The 21,947-nt window shown below is 41.2% G+C and overlaps 1 protein-coding gene across 6 annotated transcripts in view; it reads left to right on the forward strand.

Annotated features, from left to right (window-relative positions):
• rapgef2b (Rap guanine nucleotide exchange factor 2b) overlaps nucleotides 1–21,580 on the forward strand; it is a 111,903-nt gene extending 90,323 nt beyond the window's left edge. For 2 of the 6 annotated variants that reach the window (XM_044363150.1, XM_044363154.1), the window contains 20 exons: nucleotides 522–674; nucleotides 870–1,034; nucleotides 1,483–1,590; nucleotides 1,681–1,884; nucleotides 4,675–4,783; nucleotides 4,900–5,176; nucleotides 5,437–5,594; nucleotides 6,325–6,339; nucleotides 6,865–7,105; nucleotides 7,226–7,609; nucleotides 7,912–8,123; nucleotides 9,161–9,284; nucleotides 9,728–9,751; nucleotides 11,163–11,386; nucleotides 11,909–12,076; nucleotides 12,707–12,856; nucleotides 14,492–14,693; nucleotides 14,804–15,330; nucleotides 16,098–16,519; nucleotides 18,428–21,580. In XM_044363150.1, the coding sequence (XP_044219085.1) occupies nucleotides 522–674; nucleotides 870–1,034; nucleotides 1,483–1,590; nucleotides 1,681–1,884; nucleotides 4,675–4,783; nucleotides 4,900–5,176; nucleotides 5,437–5,594; nucleotides 6,325–6,339; nucleotides 6,865–7,105; nucleotides 7,226–7,609; nucleotides 7,912–8,123; nucleotides 9,161–9,284; nucleotides 9,728–9,751; nucleotides 11,163–11,386; nucleotides 11,909–12,076; nucleotides 12,707–12,856; nucleotides 14,492–14,693; nucleotides 14,804–15,330; nucleotides 16,098–16,471 (3,819 nt within the window). In that variant the 3' untranslated portion in view covers nucleotides 16,472–16,519; nucleotides 18,428–21,580. The remainder of the gene's footprint in view (nucleotides 1–521; nucleotides 675–869; nucleotides 1,035–1,482; nucleotides 1,591–1,680; nucleotides 1,885–4,674; nucleotides 4,784–4,899; nucleotides 5,177–5,436; nucleotides 5,595–6,324; nucleotides 6,340–6,864; nucleotides 7,106–7,225; nucleotides 7,610–7,911; nucleotides 8,124–9,160; nucleotides 9,285–9,727; nucleotides 9,752–11,162; nucleotides 11,387–11,908; nucleotides 12,077–12,706; nucleotides 12,857–14,491; nucleotides 14,694–14,803; nucleotides 15,331–16,097; nucleotides 16,520–18,427) is intronic. The other 4 variants (XM_044363149.1, XM_044363151.1, XM_044363153.1 and 1 more) reach the window with 3 other exon arrangements.
• The last annotated feature ends 367 nt before the right edge of the window (nucleotides 21,581–21,947 follow it).

Raw genomic sequence — 21,947 nt, forward strand, 5'->3', positions numbered from 1 at the left:
TTGTATATAAATATGTGAAATAACCATTTTAAAGGACAATCAGATGATCGGATTTGATCATATGTTCTATGGGAATGAAGTGCAAAAAACTGAGAGTAAAGAAACTGAAATGTTTTGCAGCCTTTAAGTCATCACTCAGTGTCTCAGTAGGCTGGGAATGTTGCATACTAGACACTAAACTACTCTACTTTATGATTCCCTTGTAAGAAAAGTATGTGAAAATCTCTGTTCCTAATCAGTTGAAGCCCTCTTTCATAACTTACCAGTGCAAATATTGTTTAGTTGTTATACTGATTTTTTTTATCAGCTGTTGTATTCATCTCTCAGTCTGCCATTTGTTTTAATTCCAGAAATTTCTTCTCAAGTGATGGCATTAACATATTCAGGCATAAGGGGATCCAGTAACAGAAAAATCACTTCTTTTTAAAATGTATTATATTGCAGTATTGTAAAATATAGGTATATTTGTGTCAAAATGTATCAAATCTGTCCTTAACTCCTGTTTACCCTGTTTTGTCCAGTTTGTGTGTATAGCCCAGCAGGACTACTGCTGCATCCTCAACCAGGTCGAGAAGAACATGCAGAAGGTCGAAGAGGAAGGGGAGATCGTCATGGTGAAGGAGCACCGTGAACTGGACCGCACCGGGACCAGGAAAGGACACATCGTCATTAAGGTGACAAATCTACATTCAGTCATTTACATTTCCCTTAAATGCAAAAAGAAATATCAGGAGTGTTCAAAAGAAACTAGTGTCAATCAACAGCCAATGAATAATTACATGTAGATACTTGGAAAAACTCTTTGCAAGCCAATCATCTTGCATAAAAGATTATTTCAATCCAATAACACCACAACGTTGAACCCTCAGGGCACACCGGAACGTCTCACCATGCACCTAGTGGAGGAACACTCAGTGGTGGACCCCACCTACATTGAGGACTTCCTGTTAACCTACAGGACCTTCCTCTCCAGCCCCATGGTCGTGGGCAAGAAGCTCCTGGAGTGGTTCCACGACCCCAGTCTCAGGGACAAGGTAAAAGCTCCATGTTCTCCACCAGAAAACCTCTCTCTTTACCTGCTTAGTACTCCTGAAAAAGGAAGACTTCATGAAATCAAACACAGATAGGAAACTTTTGAAGGTTTTGTGGGTCACAAGATTAGACATGTTGGATTTTACAGCATGGTAACCAGAGACAGAATTTAACTTTGCTCCACTTGTGTTGATTAATACTTGCATATAATACAATGTTATACAGTAATAAATTCAACCTGTAAAACACAAATACCTTTTACCTTGAAGATTTAGTATGTATACACTAAAAGAAAATGTGGACACTCAGACAGACTTCGTACTAGATTTTCCACAAACTCTTGGACATTTTTGCACGAGGAGGATGTGAAGTATATTACAAATACATATAACCTAACTAGTCAACCAGTAAACTGTGTGTTGACCTATACTGTTCATGTTACCGCTGCAGGTTACACGGGTAGTCTTGCTGTGGGTAAACAATCACTTCAATGACTTTGAGGGTGACCCTGCCATGACTCACTTTCTGGAGGAGTTTGAAAACAATCTGGAGAAAGAAGTAAGTTTAACACATTCACAGAGCCCTCAAACATGCAAAAAAAAAGATTCACCTTCCTTATATCTGTGTGTTTTTTTTTTTTTTCCCCAGAAAATGTGTGGGCACCTCAGACTGTTAAATATAGCATGTGCTGCTAAAGCCAAGCCGCGGCTGGTGACACTGACCAAGCCGTCCAGGGAGGCTCCACTGGCCTTCAGCCTTCTCGGAGGTCAAGAGAAAGGTTTCCGCATCTTTATTGATACCGTGGAGGCCGGGAGCAAGGCAGCAGAAGCTGGCCTTAAGCGTGGAGATCAGGTCAGTCTTTGCATTTTTTTTCCTATTAGTAAGAGATAGTTAATGTAGATATTGGTGGTTTGGTGTCTTATCCAAGGAAACTTCCACCAAGCTCCATAACACTCTCTTTTTCACCACCCTTATCTGTCACTTTGTACAGTATGATTAGTACTGGTAAATATTAGGGATGAATCCTGTAAATGCAGCTGCACATACTGTTGCAGTCTCAGAAACGCTCTTTTGTCTGTAGGCTACAATTGTGGAAAGAAATCACTCCGGTCACACAGACCAGTACTTGAAATGATCTTTTTCGCCCGTTGAAGTTCATTTTTTGTTGTGAAATTGGTTTTATATTTTCCTCTAACAAGCATTAAAAGGGTTTTTTAAAAAAGTCTTAAATTGAACTTGCCAGTAGCTGTTGGCACCATGTGTTGGCTTTCTCCGCGCAACTTGACTTCTCAACCATTTTCACACTCTGCAGTCCTCTGGGCTTTGAGCAAAGTCCCTTAATCCTTGAAACCATCTTGAGTGTGTCTGGATGCGAGTTAAGCCCTCTTGACTCCAAACATCCCCTGCAGCTGTTTCCCCCAAAAGGAAGTATAGAAGCTGACATCCTTGGAAGCATTCACTCTCTCCTACCCGCTCACACCGTCCATTTTTTAACAACTTCACTTACTACCATGATTCCCTCAAGACCCATCATTTCAGAGCTTTAGTGTTAGTCTTGTCATCAGTGAACTCCAACCATTGTCTCACCAATCACCACTGATCACAAAACAGACATTCGGTCGTGTTAGTCAGCCCTAACTGGCAGCTGAGGATGGCCTGTACTTACATTACAGTCAAAGGTGACTTCCTCATCCACCAAGGAGGAAATGATGAAGGCTGCTTAACAGATTGTGTTAGAATGCAAATATCCGGCCCCTGTGGGAACGTCAAACTGTTAAGACAAAAGAGAAGACAATCTGAAGGTGACCCGGGTTCATATTAATGTCAAGACCTACTAAATATCATGATGTGCAACATGCCATAGAGTGGGATTTTGTTGCCTCTTCTGGGCCGTAAAGTATACCCCTGCTATAGTTTAGACAGCTACTGACAGTGTTGGCAAGATCAACAGTTAATTGTGTTTATTTCTATAGTTATTGTGTTATTTCTCCAATATACCATTTTATATAAGTTAGCCATATGAAGTTAGTTAGCCTGTATATGCTGAGGTTTTCTTCAGAATCATAAATGTTTTTTTACTTTATTGGGTTTTCACATAACCTACAGGAAATTTGTCTTTGTAATATGGTACAAAATAGGCGACTTAAAATATTACACAGAGAAAAATAGGCTACCACAAAAGAGGCATCAATATAGAATATTTCAAGAATAAAAAAAGCTAGATGCAATAAAAATATAGATTTTTAACCGGCATGTTAGTATAACCTTTTCTGAAGTGTTATAGCCACACAGAGCCAGTGAGGAAGATTTAAAAGGAAACTGTGTGGCCGATGAGGATGAGAGAGGGGTATCTGATTGTAAAGACATTGATCGACAGGAAGAATACATGACAGATAAGGGAGACATCACAGTGGGCCACATAGTGTTTGCATCAGATGAGAGAGAGGCCACTGTGTGCCCCGACAGCTTCAGCTACAGGTGAGGGAGGGAGAGCCCGGCGCGTACGATCCGAGCACCAATCTGATGTGAGTGGGCAGGTGGGCTTTTTGCAATAACTTTGATGATGAAATCCTGCACTCTGCGACAACGAGTGATCGGTGAGGAGTCAAATACAGAGTACCCTGGACAGCTCCCGCGTTCACGGGTGTCGCAGGATCAGCACCTTGACAACGATTTTGACACTTTATAGTCTATGTTAAAAAGCTCCAGCAGTTTAAAATTGACTTAATACAGTCAACTCCATAATCTGTGTCCAGTGTTTTAAAGTGGCCTATTAAATTTCGTTGTGCGTTGATAAGTATCCTCACTATGAAGGATGTTAAATGTCGCCTGCTCAGTGCTGCAGGAGAAGGGCCCACTCAGGGTTGGTTGGGGGGGCGGGGGAGGTGGTGGGGGCTCACATGTTTGTGTTACGGTGCTATGCTTCTTTGTTCACTGTATAAAACATGTAGTTAAATTTATTACCTGGCTGATTTTCTTTATTTCAAATTTAATCCGTTTTCCGCACAGATCCGATATGGCCTGTAATTTGACATGACACGGTGAGCAGTGAGGCAGCGGAGTCATTAAGTAGTTAACTGGCAGGTTTTCCTTGCGCATCAGTGCAGAAAGCTGTAGATTAAGATTGGATTTATTTTTTATTATAGAGGCCACTCGTGTTAGTATTTCACAATAATGAGACAAAGAGATGCACGTGTGTGTGAACAGAAGGCACAGACTTGGTAAGATTTGTTAACTTAACCCCGAGTCTCCCCCCAAAGGGTTGCAAAAGAAATCTCAGGTGTTCCCAGATGATCAACAGGATAAGAAATCAGAAAATATATATATATATTTGTGCAACACAAAATTATGTCTTTGACTTTTCCCCTTTCTTTGCATTTTCTCTTGCAAATCAATGGGTAATTTTACTTTTTCAGACCTCTAAAAATGATTCAAATAAATCAATTTGAGAAGGAAAAATTGCTCTTTGATTAACTGGTCACACCTGCTAGCTTTGTTTTCATGGGTCAGAAGCCAAAAGGGTTGGAAACCACAGTTACACGCAGAAGGTGATTGATTCTAATGTTCATAAAATATGAGATTTATATTATGCACAGTTTGGTAAAATGCACCTGATGGATTTCTCCCTTCTTCTTTCTGCAGATCTTGGAGGTCAATGGGCAGAACTTTGAGAATGTCCAGCTCAGCAAAGCCAATGAGATTCTGAAGAACAACACCCACTTGTCCATAACTGTGAAAACAAATCTTTTAGGTAAAGTCAAATTTATTAGCTTAACTTTGAAACCAAAGAAGTAGAAGCGCTCAAAAACAATTTTCATTTTTTTTACAAACAATATGGCTCATCCATCCACGTTTTTCCCTACCCAGTGTTTAAAGAGCTGCTAACCAGGCCAGAACACGACCATGACTTGGATGGTGAGGAAGAGCACGACAGAAAGAACGGGGCACCCCACCTTCCAAAGATTGGGGACATCAAGAAGGCCAGTCGCTACTCTATCCCTGACCTGGCAGTGGATGTGGAGCAGGTGATGGGCCTGGAGAAGGTCAGCAAGAAAGCAAAGACCAACACAGTGGGAGGACGCAACAAGCTGAAGAAGATCTTCGACAAGACACTCACCAGCATCCTGCCTCCTAAACCATACAAGTAACAAGACCTTTTAGCATTTTTACTATAGTCTCAATGAGATTTTAAGATTTGTGATTTAAGTTGCTGAGGAAGAAAGATATTTTTACATTTTTTTGGAGATGATGTTAGGTATATTTCTTGCAGAATATATACTCTAGATTGCACTGCCAGACGTTTCCACAGCCTCTCAACTCTTGCCAACACAAATATCGCCCTCTGCCTTTTGTAGACAGAACTGCCCCGTCACCCCTCCCATACTCTCTTTCTTGTTTCCATAGTGACGTTTGCGTTGGCCAATCGCAGGACGACAGCATTGTGGGGATGAAGCAGTCCAAACAGATCCCACCAGCTCTGCCTGTCAGCGGCAACCTCTCGTCGTCAAACCCAGACCTTCTGCAGTCTCACCACCGCATCCTCGACTTCAGCAACCAGCCTGGTGTGTATTAAACTACTGTGACATAATGTGAGAAGTTTGTGGCAACAATACACTTTCATTTACATTTTCTTGAAACATTTGGTATCATTGGTATCTAAGATTTTCTATTATAATAACATAACTGATCTAAATGAAATGTATTTTTATGGCTAATTTGCATTAGAGCCAGTTGAAACCATGTCAGGCTTTTTCAGCTTGAACAACACATTACAACAGAGTAATATCCATTTTGGGCTGGGCAATATAGATGGGAATTATCTATTGCAGTTTATGTAGTTTTATATTGCGATACTGATATACGGACGGATGACAAATTAATGGAAAAACTAATCATATACGTAAGTGGAGAAACATAAAGATGCAGATGCTTACCTCAACATCAGGTCACTAAATTGTTAAAGTAAAGAAAAATACATGAATCATATGCTGTTTTTAGACAAAATAACCAGATGATAGTATCTGTTTTTGGTTAATCCAGCAAAGTAAATATCTTACCAAGCAAGGTACATCATTACCTGGATGCAAAATGATCAGGAATTTTTAAGTGTTAGCTACCTAAAAACAGCCGAAGACAAATTTCACAGCATGTATCATCACATTGCCCAACCCTCCTATCTATTTTGTTTCTCTACCAGCCACGTAGAGCCAGGAATAGAAATATGTAAATCTAGTCTCTTTATTTCTATCCTCATTAACTCCTATCCATCACAATGTGTTTATGTTCTTCCAGTCCCAGTGATACTGAGTGAGTACCTTTCTCTCCCCGTGATCCTGCTTCTCCTAGCACAGTCACATCTTTGTCAATGCTGTCAGCCTCCATGTCAGACATACGAACATTGATCAGCTGCTATGCTGCAGTTTACAGACGTAACATAAACTCAATATATCTGCATTCATGCTTGGGAGCGCTAATTGAGTAAGGCTTAACAGCATTGCACTGACCGCTGACCTTTCAATTTTCTGTGGGCACATGGGGGTTGAGTTTGCTATGAAGATTTTTGGGGTCATGTGATCTGTAAAGGGAGCTACACTGTGTGTTTCTGATCAAACTAATGAATGCTGGGAAATGAGGTTTGTGGATGAAATCACAAAGATGTTGGTGTGTTTTGCTCCGATGCTGGCTGATGGAATGGCTCTTTGTAAAAAAAAACAAAGAACTAAAAATGATTGCTGTTACTCACATAATGAGATTCAAAACAGCTCACATCTCAGTAAAATGCAGTTAAGTAAGTATTTATTCTAACTATATGTTCTGGTTTTGCATCCCCAGATATGTCAGACCAGGTATTACGAGTCTTCAAGGCCGATCAGCAGTCTCGGTACATCATGATCGGGAAGGACACCACGGCTAAGGAAGTGGTGGCCCAAGCTATCAGGGAGTTTGCCCTGACTGCAGCACCGGAGGCTTATTCGCTGTGCGAGGTCTCTGTCACACCCGAGGGCGTCATCAAACAGAGGCGGTTACCTGACCAGCTCTCTAAACTAGCAGACAGGATTCAACTAAGCGGCAGGTAATGACTTCTTTAGTTTAACGTGTTAACCACCATCTTGCGTTGGATTATCTATCATTTCTTGTGAGAGGGGAAGACATGTATTCTATTAATATATGCAAAAAAAATCTCTATCATCAGATACTACCTTAAGAGCAACATGGAGACAGAGACGTTATGTTCAGATGAGGACGCCCAGGACCTCCTCCGAGAAGGCCAGATCTCCCTGTTACAGCTCAGTACGGTAGAGGTGGCCACACAGCTCTCCATGCGGGCCTTTGAACTGTTCTGCGCCATCGAGCCCACAGAATACATCGACGACCTGTTCAAGCTGCGCTCCAAGACGGGCTCGGCCAGCCTGAAACGCTTCGAGGAGGCCATCAACCACGAGACCTTCTGGGTGGCCACGGAGGTGACGCGGGAGCCCAACCAGCTCAAACGCATGAAGACCATCAAGCACTTCATCAAGATCGCCTTGCACTGCCGCGAGTGCAAGAACTTCAACTCAATGTTTGCAATTATCAGGTGAGACAGGGAATAATAAATGTGCAGTGAACTGTGCAGTTGTGTCACATTGTGGATACAGATTGGACATCTTGATTTTATTCAATCGTGATTTTTCATCTTTACTTTGTAATCATGTATTTGTTTGGAGATGAGAACAAGTCCCTCAGGTGTTGTCACATCTGCATAAATGATTGATTTATACCTTATTTTAGCTGTTATATAAGTAAACTAATGAAATAAACATTTAACCAAGCCAGATCTATCATAGATTGAAGCTATTCTCCCTTTATGATGGTAAATGTGTCTTTTTTCCCCCACAGTGGTCTAAACCTGGCTCCAGTCTCCAGACTGAGGGGAACATGGGAGAAGCTACCTAGCAAGTATGAGAAGCTGTTTGGAGACCTGCAAGACCTTTTTGACCCCTCCAGAAATATGGCCAAGTACAGGAATGTCCTCAACAATCAGAACCTCCAGCCACCAATCATCCCCCTGTTCCCCGTCATCAAGAAGGACCTCACCTTCCTACATGAAGGTATATAGCATTAAATTCATGTCTCTATGTAAAATACATACAGCTGATTCCACCTCCAGTATGTTAATATTTTATAGAGCTTACAGTAGGTCATCTAGCAACTGAAATGCTATTTAATAGTTAACTGTCATTTGTAGCCAATCAATATCCTGCATGTTTTTAGTGTGAATCAGTTTTGAGAATTAAACTCTCAATGTATTGTTGGTAATGGTACACATACCAATTTGTTCACTGTGTATATGACCACACTTCCCCCTGAGGTTTTGAGGCTTGAGAAAGATGGTTCCTAAAAATCCTTTGCATAAAAAAAATGCTACATAATAGCCTAACTTCTGTTGCTTTTAGACAATCTTAAGTGAAAACACAGAGAAAATACAGCATCTAAACAGTTTTTAACCTTTCTCGCCCATTTCTACCAATGAACATGTATAATAAATGTATTTATAATTTAATATATTTGAATATATGATTTAAAGGTAGCAAATCCACACCACATTATGTGAATTCCACTGTTTAGCTAGAAGCTAAGATGGCATTGCTCCTTTGCTAAGCTAGGCTTGTTACCATTATAGTAAGACTAGTTTAGCTGGTGTGTTTTTCCATCTTCCTACTGCTTTATTTATGTTGCATAACAAAGAAATTACTGACATTTCAAATCCTCAAAATGATTTTTTCTTTTATAGGTAACGGTAGAAAAAAGTAGGAAAATTTAGCTAAGGGTAGATATGGCTCTTATCACCAGCTAGCTTTAGTGTTAACATTTTCTTGCATTAGGTGTCCAGTTAACTGTCTTTTATAATTATTGCAAACTATACATGCTGTTTTTTATTATCCTATGCAGTCATTTTTATACAGTAAAATGTAAAAAAAAAAAAAAAGTCTATCAAAAAGTCAAATTATCGTCCTCGACATAATTTTGGGGGCAGTGTATGTATTTAGCCTGGTGGCCTTTGTGCCACTAGTTAAAATATGATATTAATATGAGCTGTGTTAATTATGGGTTATTGATATTCACTTTTTTCTTTTGAATTTCTTAGGCAATGACTCTAAAGTGGATGGTCTGGTGAACTTTGAGAAGCTGAGGATGATTGCCAAAGAAATTCGCCATGTCGGTCGCATGGCCTCCGTCAACATGGACCCAGCCCTCATGTTTCGGACCAGGTAAGGAACCTTCCAGAAACAAAGCCATATTTCAGATTAATTATTCTTCACCCTCCCTGTAGGACCAGTCAGCACTCCAGCACTACCAAACTCTTTGGGGTTAGTGGGTTCACATAGATTCAGTCAAATTTCTGCATCACGCTTTTCTGTCAAGCAGCTGTTCCCCCTGGCAACTGTTTCTTCTGGCAACTGTTTCCCTATACACATTGTTGGCATAAGATGTGCACAGTGCTGCTGTGAAAGTGTGTCTCCGTCTAATGATGTCTCCTCTTAGTGGTGTTACCATTTGATTTTCTCTCCTCTGACTTTCACGTGGGTCTTTGGTGAAATTGCTTCTCTTTGGTGATCGTGGTGGTCTTTCCTGTCCTAAGCTTTGTCTCTTTCTCTCTCTACTCATCCACCCTTTGCCCCATGCTTCTCTGTTCATGGCACCCACCCTCTAGGAAGAAGAAATGGAGAAGTTTAGGGTAAGTTTGGTGACCCTACAACTTTTTGCCCTCCCTGCACTGCAACCCCCTTTTTTTCTGCCAATTTGCGTGCTTCTTTCCTTCTTCTCAGAAACCCTGTTTCCATTAACCAGTTTGAGTTGAATCCTGCTACTAACGCTGCCTGATCCGTATCAGAGTACACTGAATGAAACAAAGGTCACTTTGCTTACATTAGGTAATGCTGGACTGTTTTACATTTTGAAAACAAATGTTCTTCAACAGGAAAACACAGATATTTACAACATAAATTTGACACACATAGGATTAGAATATTACTTCTTTCTCATTTCAAAACTAGTACATACTGTATATGCTAAACATGCAATAAATGATTATTGATTAAGGACTCCAGCCTTGCATTAGCAACATGACCTTTTCTGATACGTTGTTTTATCTAACAATATGCATGCAGTTTTAGTGTCAGAATTTCACCCGTCTCTGAGGTTTTATCTGTATATCAAAGCTCAAAACAACCAGACATTCATGAAGCAACACTTTTTTTTATATCATGCTTTACATTCTTGTGGGTCAAATGGGACAGCATACACAGAACATTTAATAGGAAACATACGGAAAGCACATTACATTCACCCGAAGAGGAAAGGGAACATTGTCACTTCTGTATCTCGTAATTATGAGTGCATCTTATAATTAGGAGACTTAACTACAGTATCTTGTAATTACGAGATCTGTATCTCGTAATTATGAGATCTTAATCTTGGAAATATGAGATGCTAAGTTATATTTATAAGATACTGAAGTCAGAATTACGTCTGTGATGACACTTCCATAAAAACATAACAGAAATTGTACATTTCACTCCGATGAGCACAAACACAACATGGAAATGATTCCTGATAAATATCTTTCCACTGACTAGCACAAACGTGACTTCTCAGTGACTAACACCGTACACACTGTAAGCCCATTGTCTGTGTCCTGCAGAATCTGGCTAAGACCATGTGCAAGTAAAGCTTTCACAACTACTACCAGTTCTGACTCAAGCCACAGAAATGTAAACTATGAGTGTGTTACACTACTAGAACTCCCCCTTTCTACTCCCCTGTTGTTCGACTACAGCCATCATTCCCTCACTCCCCCCCTCTGCTGTCTGGAATGTCTGGAATGTTCTGGAGTTACCAGGAATACCTAAAGCTGCTCTTTGCATGTTTGAATAAATATAATACGCCCCGTGTAGCCCAGTAGTACCACCTGTAAAGTCATAGTTGAGTATAGGCTTATTTACGTACTAAACCAATATATTAATATGTTTTTTTGTCTACCCTCTCTATTTCTTTGTGTGTCTTCGTCTCTGTTTGTGCCTGCAAATGTGCATTCCTCTGTGTGTTTATGTGCATGTTTCTATGTGGGTGCCTGTGTGCACAACAAGGTCTCTAAGCCAGGGTAGCGCCAATGCGGCAGTGCTCGACGTCACCCAGACAGGCGGGCACAAGAAGCGGGTGCGACGCAGCTCCTTCCTGAACGCCAAAAAGCTTTATGAGGACGCCCAGATGGCCAGGAAGGTCAAACAGTATCTGTCCAATCTCAGCCTGGAAACAAACGAGGAGAGTCTGCAGACGCTCTCGCTACAGTGTGAACCCTCCATAAGTACACGTGAGTCGGTGACATAGCTTTGCACACACTCGAAGACATAAGTAAGATTTAGGCTTTCTTAGAAAACCAATAAGCTTCAATGAAATATTTAGAGGAAAGCATAGAGTTACTAATTTAGTTTATTTCTGTATTTCTCGTGAGACACATACATGTTCGCAGGATTCAGAGCCCGCAGGCAGACAGGGTGGGACCACTGGAGTAACTAGACACTCAGACTTGCTTTAAGACTCAGTGGCAGGAATTGAACATGACTGAACCACTAGGCCAGTTTCCCATTGTTAATGCCAACTTAATCCATTCACTACTCGCTGCTGATGTGTTGACGGACAGCAGGGGAGTACAAGTGGTCACAGAGATCGCCTCAGGCTGGCAAACTGACAGCTTGGATCCCTGCAACAGCTCTGACTGTCCATCAGCAGTAGTTTTCTTAATCTCCCTCTACATACATTTGTCAGTTGAAAGCCTAAAATCTAAATCTAACTTGAAAAATGCAACTTGCTCACTCTTTCTCTTCCTACTCAGTACCCAAGAACGCCAGTGGGAAACGACCAGACACCTCACCAGTCGTGTCCAGAGCCGCCAGCCAACAGAGGGGCCAGCTGGCTAAAGGAAACCAGGCCCTGCAGGTCCCTGCTGTGGCCCTTTACCCATCCCGAAAGAAAGTGCCAGTCAAAGATCTGCCACCTTTTGGTAAGATAAAGATAGAGGCTTATAAATAAAATGTATACCAACCAACACCACTTTTGAGTAACCTAATTCACTTTTATGGTATTGAAAAAGATATTTCAGAACGACAACTAAAGGTTTCTTTTCATTGAAAGGTATTGGCATGTGCAAATTCTTTAGTATTAATATTTGAAAGATCAGAATGATTGGCTCCAATACTGCAATATGTCCCACCAACCTTAAATGCAACTGAACTGTACAGTCCACTAGTGTTAAGGCTGTACTAATGTTTTTTTCTACAAGGACATCATATTACTGTGATCCAACTGTCACCTTAATTGATCTGTAGCTACATTAAAAAGTCATATGATCCTTTTTTGTGTATGGAGTGAGAAGAAGCCTTCATAAACCTCCTGTTCACTCGTCCTTCTAGGCGCCACCATTGCCTTGTTTTCTCTTCCTCATCCTGTTATTTGCAGACAATAGAAGAACCAGCCCTTTGCCAGCTTCTCTATGACAGAGCTGCCACCTAGAGGCCGTCTGGCAACAAGAAACTACAAAATCCCAGACAATGCAGTTTAGCATCCCAACACCCTCGGGGAATGGCAGTGTCCCTCATGCTAATTCTACTCATTTTCTTGCAAATGTCCACAGGCACCAGTTCCCCCCAGTCTCTGAAGAAGATCCTGTCTCTGTCAGAGGAGGGGAACGAAAGGCACCGAAGGCAGCCAGAGGACACTGTGTCCAACGCCTCCTCCCAGCTCTCCTCCCCTCCCACCTCCCCCCAGAGCTCGCCCAAGAAGGGTAAGCCAATAATCCTCCCTCCCACACCACTCTCCAGACTGCTTCACTCTGTCATGATGTGACACAAATGCCACCTGGTGGTTGCCATTATGCATTGCATCATGTTTCGTTTATGTTGAATATAGTTTTATAGTTTTTGTCAGGTTTTTTTAGGTTTATGATGGTGGCTATTGGTGGTTATACATGAACAGTTCCTTTATTTTGTTATTCCTAGCACAGGTGTGTTGCTACTTAGAAACATGAAATTGCGTCACTTAAATGTCAGAGACAGTGTTCCCTGGAAAGACATTGTAGTATTGTATCAAACTATCTCATGTACAGAAAGCTAATTGATACATTTGATATTATTCTCTGCTATTAAAAAAAGTTAAACATCCTTAATCAAGCAAAAATGCCAAACATTCTCTGGATGTGAGGATTTGCCGTCATTTTTAATCAAATTTTTTTTTTTTTAAATTGCTGGTTTCAGCTTCTTGAATGTATCATACATGACAGTAGTCGACTATCTTTAGATTTTGGACTGTTGGTCAGACATAACAAGCAAACTGAACACATCACAGAGATGCTCTAAGAAACCGTGAATGACATTTTTTCACATGTTTGTAACATTTCATAGACTAAATGATTAAGGAAATAATCAACAGAGTAATTGATAATGAAAATAAGAGGTAGTTGCAGCTCTACTGTCTACAGTACTAAGATGTCATCTGTCTTTGCACCTCAGATATTTGAGCTAAAATTTGGTGAAATTGTTTTTTGTCATTACTGGAACCTCGAGGGTCCTGTGAGTTGATGTTGGCCGGAGCTTTATTGTCATATCACCTAGTAGTGGCTTGTCCTTATCACTTCCTCCTGCTCCTGCTTGCTCAAACATTATGTATCTCAGTTGTTAAAGCTTCCTAGAAATGTTTATTTCATCAGCTTCTTCTTTGTCCAGATTTTAAAGTACTTTAAAAGTGGAGAGGTTATCGGGGTGATTTATGCTGATAATGGCTGAGAAATATCACCACCAGTCTATTAAACACTATCGCTGAGCTTCAGCAAACGCTGCAGTGTCAGTCTCCTATAACTATAAAATATGTGTTTACATGTGTCAGCAGTCAGCACCAGTGATTTCTCTAGACTTTCTCAGACTTTGTTGTGCATTTCACAATCCCCCTTCCGCACTTATTATCGAAACTTTTCCACACACTTCAGCGCCGCTTTGAAACCCAGAGTGTCGTAGTAAATTGCAGTTTCAGTAAGAATCTAATGCACTCATCAGAGCTGAGCTAGTTGGTGAACTTGGAAACGGCACTCTACAATTATCCCTGCAAGCTGTGTGTGATGCCTTGTTTAAAAAGATTGACTGAGATAAGATACACGAATTAGAGATGATTCATGATTCAAGTTTTAAATAAATGTTCACCACCATAAGTTATTTTGATGTTTCTCCCTCGGATCAACACACAACTGAGACCCACTAAGCATAAACGGGGCCATTTTAAGGGCTTTTTCCTCCTTTTCTTTTGAGGACAGGCATTAATGTAGTATTGTATATCCTCTCACAAGATTTGAATGATTTGAATTTAGTCTATCAGGTTTATTTTTTGTATGCTAATGTACCCGTCTGCCTCCTCTTCCTCTCCCCTCCAGGTTACAACAGGATGGGAGACGCCTACTCAGACTCCGGTCACAGTGAGATCTCCTCTCGCTCAAGTCTTGTCAGTAACTCGTCTTTCGACATGGCCCAGGAAGAGAGGAGACTCCGTCACTCCGGAGGAGTCGGGGAATCCCACATTGGGGGACCGCGGCTGGAACGAAGAGCCACCACTGATCCTGACCAGTACAGTCTGGGGTAGGAACACTTTTGATGTTTCTTTTGTGGTGGAATTGGTTACTTTCGATCTGTTTAATTCATCCGATCATCAACATATATATGTTTTCTTTCTTTTTGTCATATTATAGGTCATATTCATCAATGCAGGACTGTCGGGGAATTTACGCCGGCTGCCCTACGGTGCTCTCCTCACCCAGTTCAGAGGAGCTGACTCAGGATCAGGGCGATCGTGTTTCTCTCGACGCTGCGGACAGCGGCCGCGGCTCCTGGACTTCCTGCTCCTCCGGTTCCCACGACAACATCCAGACCATGCAGCAGGGACGTAGCTGGGAGACTCTGGCCTTTGGCGGAGGTGGAGGCGGAGGCATTGGAGGGCTCCCTCCTGGTGGACCAGAGGCCTTATTAGGGGGACCTGCTGCACTGTGGGCAGCCCAGGCCAGGGGGAGCTGGGCATCCGCCAGCTCCTCCTCCTCCTCAGCTGCGTACTGGGGAGAGGACTCTGAAGGTGACACCGGCACCATTAAGAGGAGAGGAGGGAAGGACGTCAACGCTGACCCAGAAACAAGTAGCATCACATCCACCGGGTCAGAAGAGGCCAAGCAGCTCGGACGGCCCTCCCCGTCACCGATCACCGCTGGGGGTAAAGGCCTCATCAGTGAGTGACTGCAACGCACACTCCTGGTTCTTTAAAGTGGCTATAATCAGTATTTTTACATAAACAATGGATCACACGAGTACTTGTATGAAAACAGTGGCTCATAGTGACAAGACTTCAGAGAATTATCATCAGACTCTGCAGTTCCTCTCAACTCTTAAGATCGTTTCAGCGTCTTTCAGCTCATTGTTTTGGTTTTCTGGCCCTTAACTGTAGCGTTAATTGACTCTCATAAACCTTGTCAGTGTCGTTTTCAGAGAAAAAGTTCTAAAAACTCACTGTATGCCGCTAGCCCAGCACCAAAAAGCAGACAAACAACGTCAGCTGGTGAACACAGTGGGGCATTTATCAGCTAAAGAGACAGATATTTTTCTCAGGAGTTGGTGGATATTAAATTTACATTCATTGAGTGGAGAGAAACATAACTCCAAATGAATGCAAGTTGCTCTGTACCTCCTGGAAATAAGTAACTGTTTACAATGCTGTTGCCATATCAACTTCACAGCTTGTTTCTGATGCCTCTAAGCGATAAAAATAATTAGCTTGCGAGTTTAATTGCTGATTCGTCAAGTTTTTAAAGCAAACATCTTTAGTCATACTTTTGGCAGAAGATTTTAATCATAACACAGACAGACTGAGGCTGGCAGCGAGAAAGTGAGATTTTAAAAACCCAGGTTGTTTTGTGCAGTAGAGCAATAGAAAATACACACCTATAATAGATAGTATTCCCAGGTACCTTCATCTTCATCTCTGTTGTGTCCCCGAAGCACGGAAAGAGAGCCGTTACCGTGAGCCTCCCCCAACACCACCCGGCTACACTGCCCTGACCATCTCTGACCTCGCCGAAGGACAGCACCCAGCCCCGTCTGTTCCCACGTCCACGGCGACCCACTCAGGCCGCCGGCCACCAGACTACACCACGGCTCTGCAGCGCTCGCGCATGGTCACCCAATCGCCTGACTCCCACCAGGCCCACCAGGGGGCCAAACAGCGGGCAGGCGGCCTCCACCGCACTCGCTCACCGGCTGAGGAACAAGAGCCCGAGGAGGAAGAGGAGGGTGAGTCCTTGTCTTCCAAACTAGTCGCTCTGAGGAAGCCAAAGCCAGTGGCACAGCATACACCTGAGACTCCCAGACCATGAGAGTGTGTGTACGGGGGTTAAAAGGCAGGGCCCCTCTCCCCAAGGCAGGTAAAAACTAATTTATCAGGTTGCCCCCCCCCCCCCCCACCCCCCTCCTCCACTCCAATGAACCTGCATGTGAAAAGGAACACACACTTGGACTGAGACATTACTTCACACAACTTCCTACAGCACCAGTAGGATCGGTCCCATTCCAAATGACAATTCTACATCAATGTTTGAAAAGAAAAATTAAACATTAGACCTTTTTAATATGTAGAATCTGTGAATTCTTCATTTGGAGTGGGACCCTCACCTTTAACCCACAATACGTCATCATGCATGAGTCATACTGGTCGGACCAGAAACTCACCACTTCTCTGCCACCACACATTTCTACTCTCCTCTCTCTCTCTCTCTCTCACTGTCTCACACGCTGTTGCCCCTTTAGCATCCATCAGCGGGCACAGCGCTCTCACCCATGCAATCAAACTCTCAATGCCTGAAAACATGCACCTCCATCCTCCTGCACCAGCACGCACCCGACTCGCCCACAGTCACTCTGGATGAATTCTGTATTATTGTAGCAGCGCTTTTATACGTGTAGTTGTCCAGTATTGGACAGAAAGACAGAAATCAAGGCTGATGTTTACGCTTTAAAATTTATTTTTTAGAAGGCAGCCTTTGGTTTCCACATGAATAAACTTTACTGTAAATGTGAGTTTTCATCTGCAGTCCATTGATAGATTGAAATAGTACATAAAAATAAAATATTAATTGAAATATGATACAAGCAGGCAGAACCATTATAAATATTAACAACCATTGTCTAAAGCATGAGTTTTTAGAAGCCATTGATTTCTCTTCATTTCAGTACGCTATGAAGATCAAATGACTGACTTGAAACTTGCTTGAGATGGAAAAATCATCACAGAGAACATTTTTCCACCCTTATGTTTTGTAAAAAAGTTACAAACACTAAGCGGACATAGATTTTGTCAAAATAAAAGTGCTATTTCTTGCCTTAAAAACATCGTACAGCCAACTCAGACCCTTAATGTCCACTGGATGTGGCCGTTGCTTTCCGGCTCCATCACTTTGGCTACGGACGATTCGCCACCGTTCTATCTGCATTTCAAACAACAACAGCTTGAAACTATATCGCAGATTTGGCGGCTAAAGAGTAGACGCGTCTCTGCTGAAACGCTTCCGGTGACGCTGTTGCATCCGGTGGACATCCATAGTAACACATCTGATGATTGGTCTTTTTGTCAACCAACAGGGAGTTTTAAAAAAAAAAAATGGCTGCCACCCACAATTACATCACCATGTGTCAGTAACATACCTTAAGAAAAAAATCAACGTGTCTACTGTCAAGTTTGTCAAGTCTCTGCAAGTTGATGTTCATATCCTACTGAAATGAATAGAAGGCGGTTTGAAACATGACGCTTTTAGAGCTGCAACGTTTAGTCCTTCAGTCAATCAATCGGCAACTATTTTGATTGACCATTAATTGCTTGTTCAAGCAAAAATGCCAAACATTTGATGGTTTCAGGTTCTTTCATGTGAAAATGCCTTTCTTTATATTTTCCTTACTTTATAGTAAATTGATTCTCTTTGGATTTTGGACTGTTGGTCAGACAAAACAAGATTTACATTATATAGATATTTAATAATATTACTTTGGGCTCTAGGAAATAGTAAAGGGCACTTTCACCATTTTCTGAATGTTTATAGACCAACAAATAATCAGATAATAGTTTCAGCCCTACACACTTTGGGAAAATGTTTGGCAGTAAAGTACACGTGATTCATGTGTGTTTGACTTTAAAGAAAGCAGGTTTCTCATTGTAACTGAACACTGCTGCAGCTGGTCTCATTAGTAAATTCTTCACTACGTTTTGAATTTTATAAACTAGGCCATACGTCTACATTCATTGTAACCTCTGACTGTTTTTGTCCCTTTTCTTTTCACAGAGGATGAACAGGTGTCAGCAGTCTGAGGGACAACAGCGGACGTCCTTTTGCAGTAACTTGAAGTCCCCCTCGTTCGGGGTGGGCAGGATTAAAGAGACTGACAGATAGACAGACCAATAGATTCATCATCAGTTACGTACGTGCCTGCCTCCTCCACTTGGCTCTCCCTCCTGATTGGTGGATTCCTCTGCTCGTCTCCCTCCCCTGCCTTAAAGCATCATGGGGGGTTGAATGACCCTGCATGCAAAAAATACTGTGAAGAAGAAGAGACGGAGAGAAGGTCAAAGACGATGACAAAATGCCTGGCACTTTGGAAAAAAAAAAAAAAAAAAAAAGACTTCAAAAAAAACCTAACTGGCGCCGGGGGGGTCGACCTGGCCACATATTCACAAAACCACATTGATGTTGCTGTTAGAAACGGGCCCGGCTCCTTAAGACCGGCCCCGGCCTCCACCCAGTGACAAAAAACCCCCAAACCCACCTGTTGACACAACAGCATCATGATGTGTTGAGCTTCATCTGCACTTTCTCATTTTCTACCTTCTAAAAAAAACAGAACAAAATAAAAACAACAACAAAACAGACTATCGTTTGAAGACAGAAACAACAATTGACTTGACTCTTTATTTTCAACTCACCACTAGATTTCTTTTTTTTTTTTTTCTTTTGTTTTATTTTTCTCTGACTGATTGCACTCTGGGGGCCGAAAGGAGAAACCAAGTCAGCCCATTTCTCTGCCTGGACTGAAACAACCCATCTGTTCTTGAGTGTTTTGAACTATAAATCCAGTATTATCTCATGTTTCACATGTGAAAGCTTATCAAGTGTTGGTTCAAATCAAAGCTAAAGGGGGGGAGCTCAGTAGGGAGAACCAACATGCACAGTGTACTGACGCACACGCACACACACACATACACACACAATCCATTTTGTGCACCACATACACAAAAAAAAAAACAATTTCTAAAAAATAGCACTTTCAGCACAATCCTAGATGTTACCAGACATTTTGGCCTGGATACCAGGGTATGAGTGAACCATATCTTACTGTCATCCCACCTCTGTGCTTGTCTGGTTATATCAGTCTTTTCATTATTCCGTTGCTTGCTGTTACATCGAGAGCATTTTTTTTTTTTTTTTTTTTTTTTACTGGACTTTAGGTGATATCAAGAAGCACAGAGGTGACTGACCACCCACTGAAAACTGAGCAAACATGTCGGAGGCCGTCATGTTGGCCTCTACAGTACATCAGAGGTACACAAGATAACTAAAAATCACACATTGCAGTCGCAGCAGAGAGGATCGAAACCTGTAGATTTCACTGTTTTTTGCCCAAAATTAAAAATCTAACGGATGTTGGCGGGAAATCTCACATTCACGTCGGAGTTTGGGAATCAAGACACACAAACTGTTTTTCTAATCAGCGACGAGTGAGCGCTCCGTCCGGAGAAATCTGGACTCACTGACGTTAGAAATGCTGCTCGTCTCTTCCTCTGATACGATGGGACACGCAAACACACACTGACCAGATTTATACACATCAGCAGATTTATGATCATGTTTTTGAGTTTCCTGCCGCTTCCGTTCGCTCTGCTAATGTGTAACTTGTGAGTGTACCTCTTAACTATCTACCTTTTACAGATGATCTTGTACAGAGTCTTAAAACACACACGTTAACCTTCAAAATAAAAGTACCCATAAATTTAGATTTGGCTTTTTTTTTTTTTTTCTTCCCCCCAACTTGAACATATGCCACATTTTGTGAATGTCCAAAGCGCCTTACGATGCCATGATTGCATACTTTTTTTTTTTTTTTTTTTTTTTTTTTTTTTTTTTTTGCATGGTTGGTCCAATCACGAATCACCTTGCTTCAAGAACCATCTTGAATCAAGCAATAGTGGAGTGAAATGCCTTATTCAAGATACTTCCCCACATATTTTAATACATTAAGACTCAGTACAAGATGAAATCAAGCATTTTCTTTGTTTTCAGACTGCACCATCAGACTTTTGGCTGCGGCCGTCAAATATTACAGTGTAGTAGATTCATCTCTTCGTCTACACACAGGCCGAGCGTGCACCTCTTCCTCTGCTGTCGTGCTACTAGATTCATCCTCAGAAACTCTTCTGACCTGTTACAGACATCAGCTCAGTGGATGCTGTGTGAATATAACGCTTGCATCCAGTTTTTCACCATATCTTGCCATCAATGGAAGTGACTGAAGAACATGTTTTGATTTTTTTTTTTTTTTTTTTTTTTTTTTGGTGGAGAAGTTGGCATATGAAGAAAAGGCTGCCAATCGGAACAATTAGAAACCCATTTGTGAAAAGTAACTCTTTTTTTTTTTTTCTTCTTCTATCACTGAGTCGCACTGATCACATTGATCAGTCTTGAAAACTACAGACTGAGAAAAAGATGAATGAGTGCAGTGTTTTCCACTGTGTTCTGTGACTACACGCTAATAATTTCCTGGGTTTTTTTTTTTGGTTTTTTTTCTTTTTTGTTATTGTAATTTTTTGTAATGGCTGCAGATAGATTGTTGATAATTTGTTTGTAATACAGTGGTGACATGCATCATTCACTTTCATTCAACTCTGAAGATAATGTGCATATTAGCGGGCCGTGTCCTATTTCGAAAAACAAAAAGTTGCACAAAAATGTACAAGCGTAAAGATAAGTGTAGTAGGTAGAACTGCTACTCCGTTTGATGTGTGATGTCAGTGAGAAATGTACATTTAGCTGGTGATGACCTTCTTTTCTCCATTCTTTCTTGTACTACTTTGACCTGTATGTCTTTTAAAAAGACAATTGGTGGAGTATGTATCAGTTGTTTTTGTATTTTTAATACAATAATTGTAAATATTGGTTATATTTTTGTTCAAATGTACTATGTTTATGCCTCAACATCCAGTTTATATGAAGCTGGGAATCAATAAATACTGCATAAAGAATCAACACCTAGGTTTAAATGCACTTATTCATTTCTTCTGCATTTTGATGTCTTTCTTTTCATATTCCTTTTTTCCTTCAGAGGTTTTTCCCCAGATACCGTCTAGTGTTTGCACAAGTCATGGAAGCAACTTGAAAAGTGTAACTCTCATACTTTTCTATCTGACCACAGCGTGTCAGACTTAATAAAAAAGAGATATTGAAGTCTCCCTTTGCTTTTATTTACTTGTATTGTCTTGTTATCCAGAGCTGTGAGGATAGTGCAAGTCCCAACTCTAATTTACTGTTCAAATTCATTTCATTTCTCATTTGTTGCTTACATAAGCTTAGATTTTATAATAAAAACTGCATATCTCCCACTTGCAGCGCACCAAACAGGCGTAATGAGAAATGAAATGATATCAGACGTATTCTTTGTGGCCAGTGTTTGGGGGATACATGACATTTTAGTTCTTTCTCCCGCAAGTAAAACATTTAATTTGTGTCTCATTTTTCAACATAATTGCTGAGATTTACTTGTATTTAAATTAATATACTATGAATAAATCATAAGAGGAAACTTTCCATCATT

This window comes from Thunnus albacares, chromosome 10 (assembly GCF_914725855.1).
Source record: "Thunnus albacares chromosome 10, fThuAlb1.1, whole genome shotgun sequence".
NCBI classification, from domain to species: Eukaryota; Metazoa; Chordata; class Actinopteri; order Scombriformes; family Scombridae; genus Thunnus; species Thunnus albacares.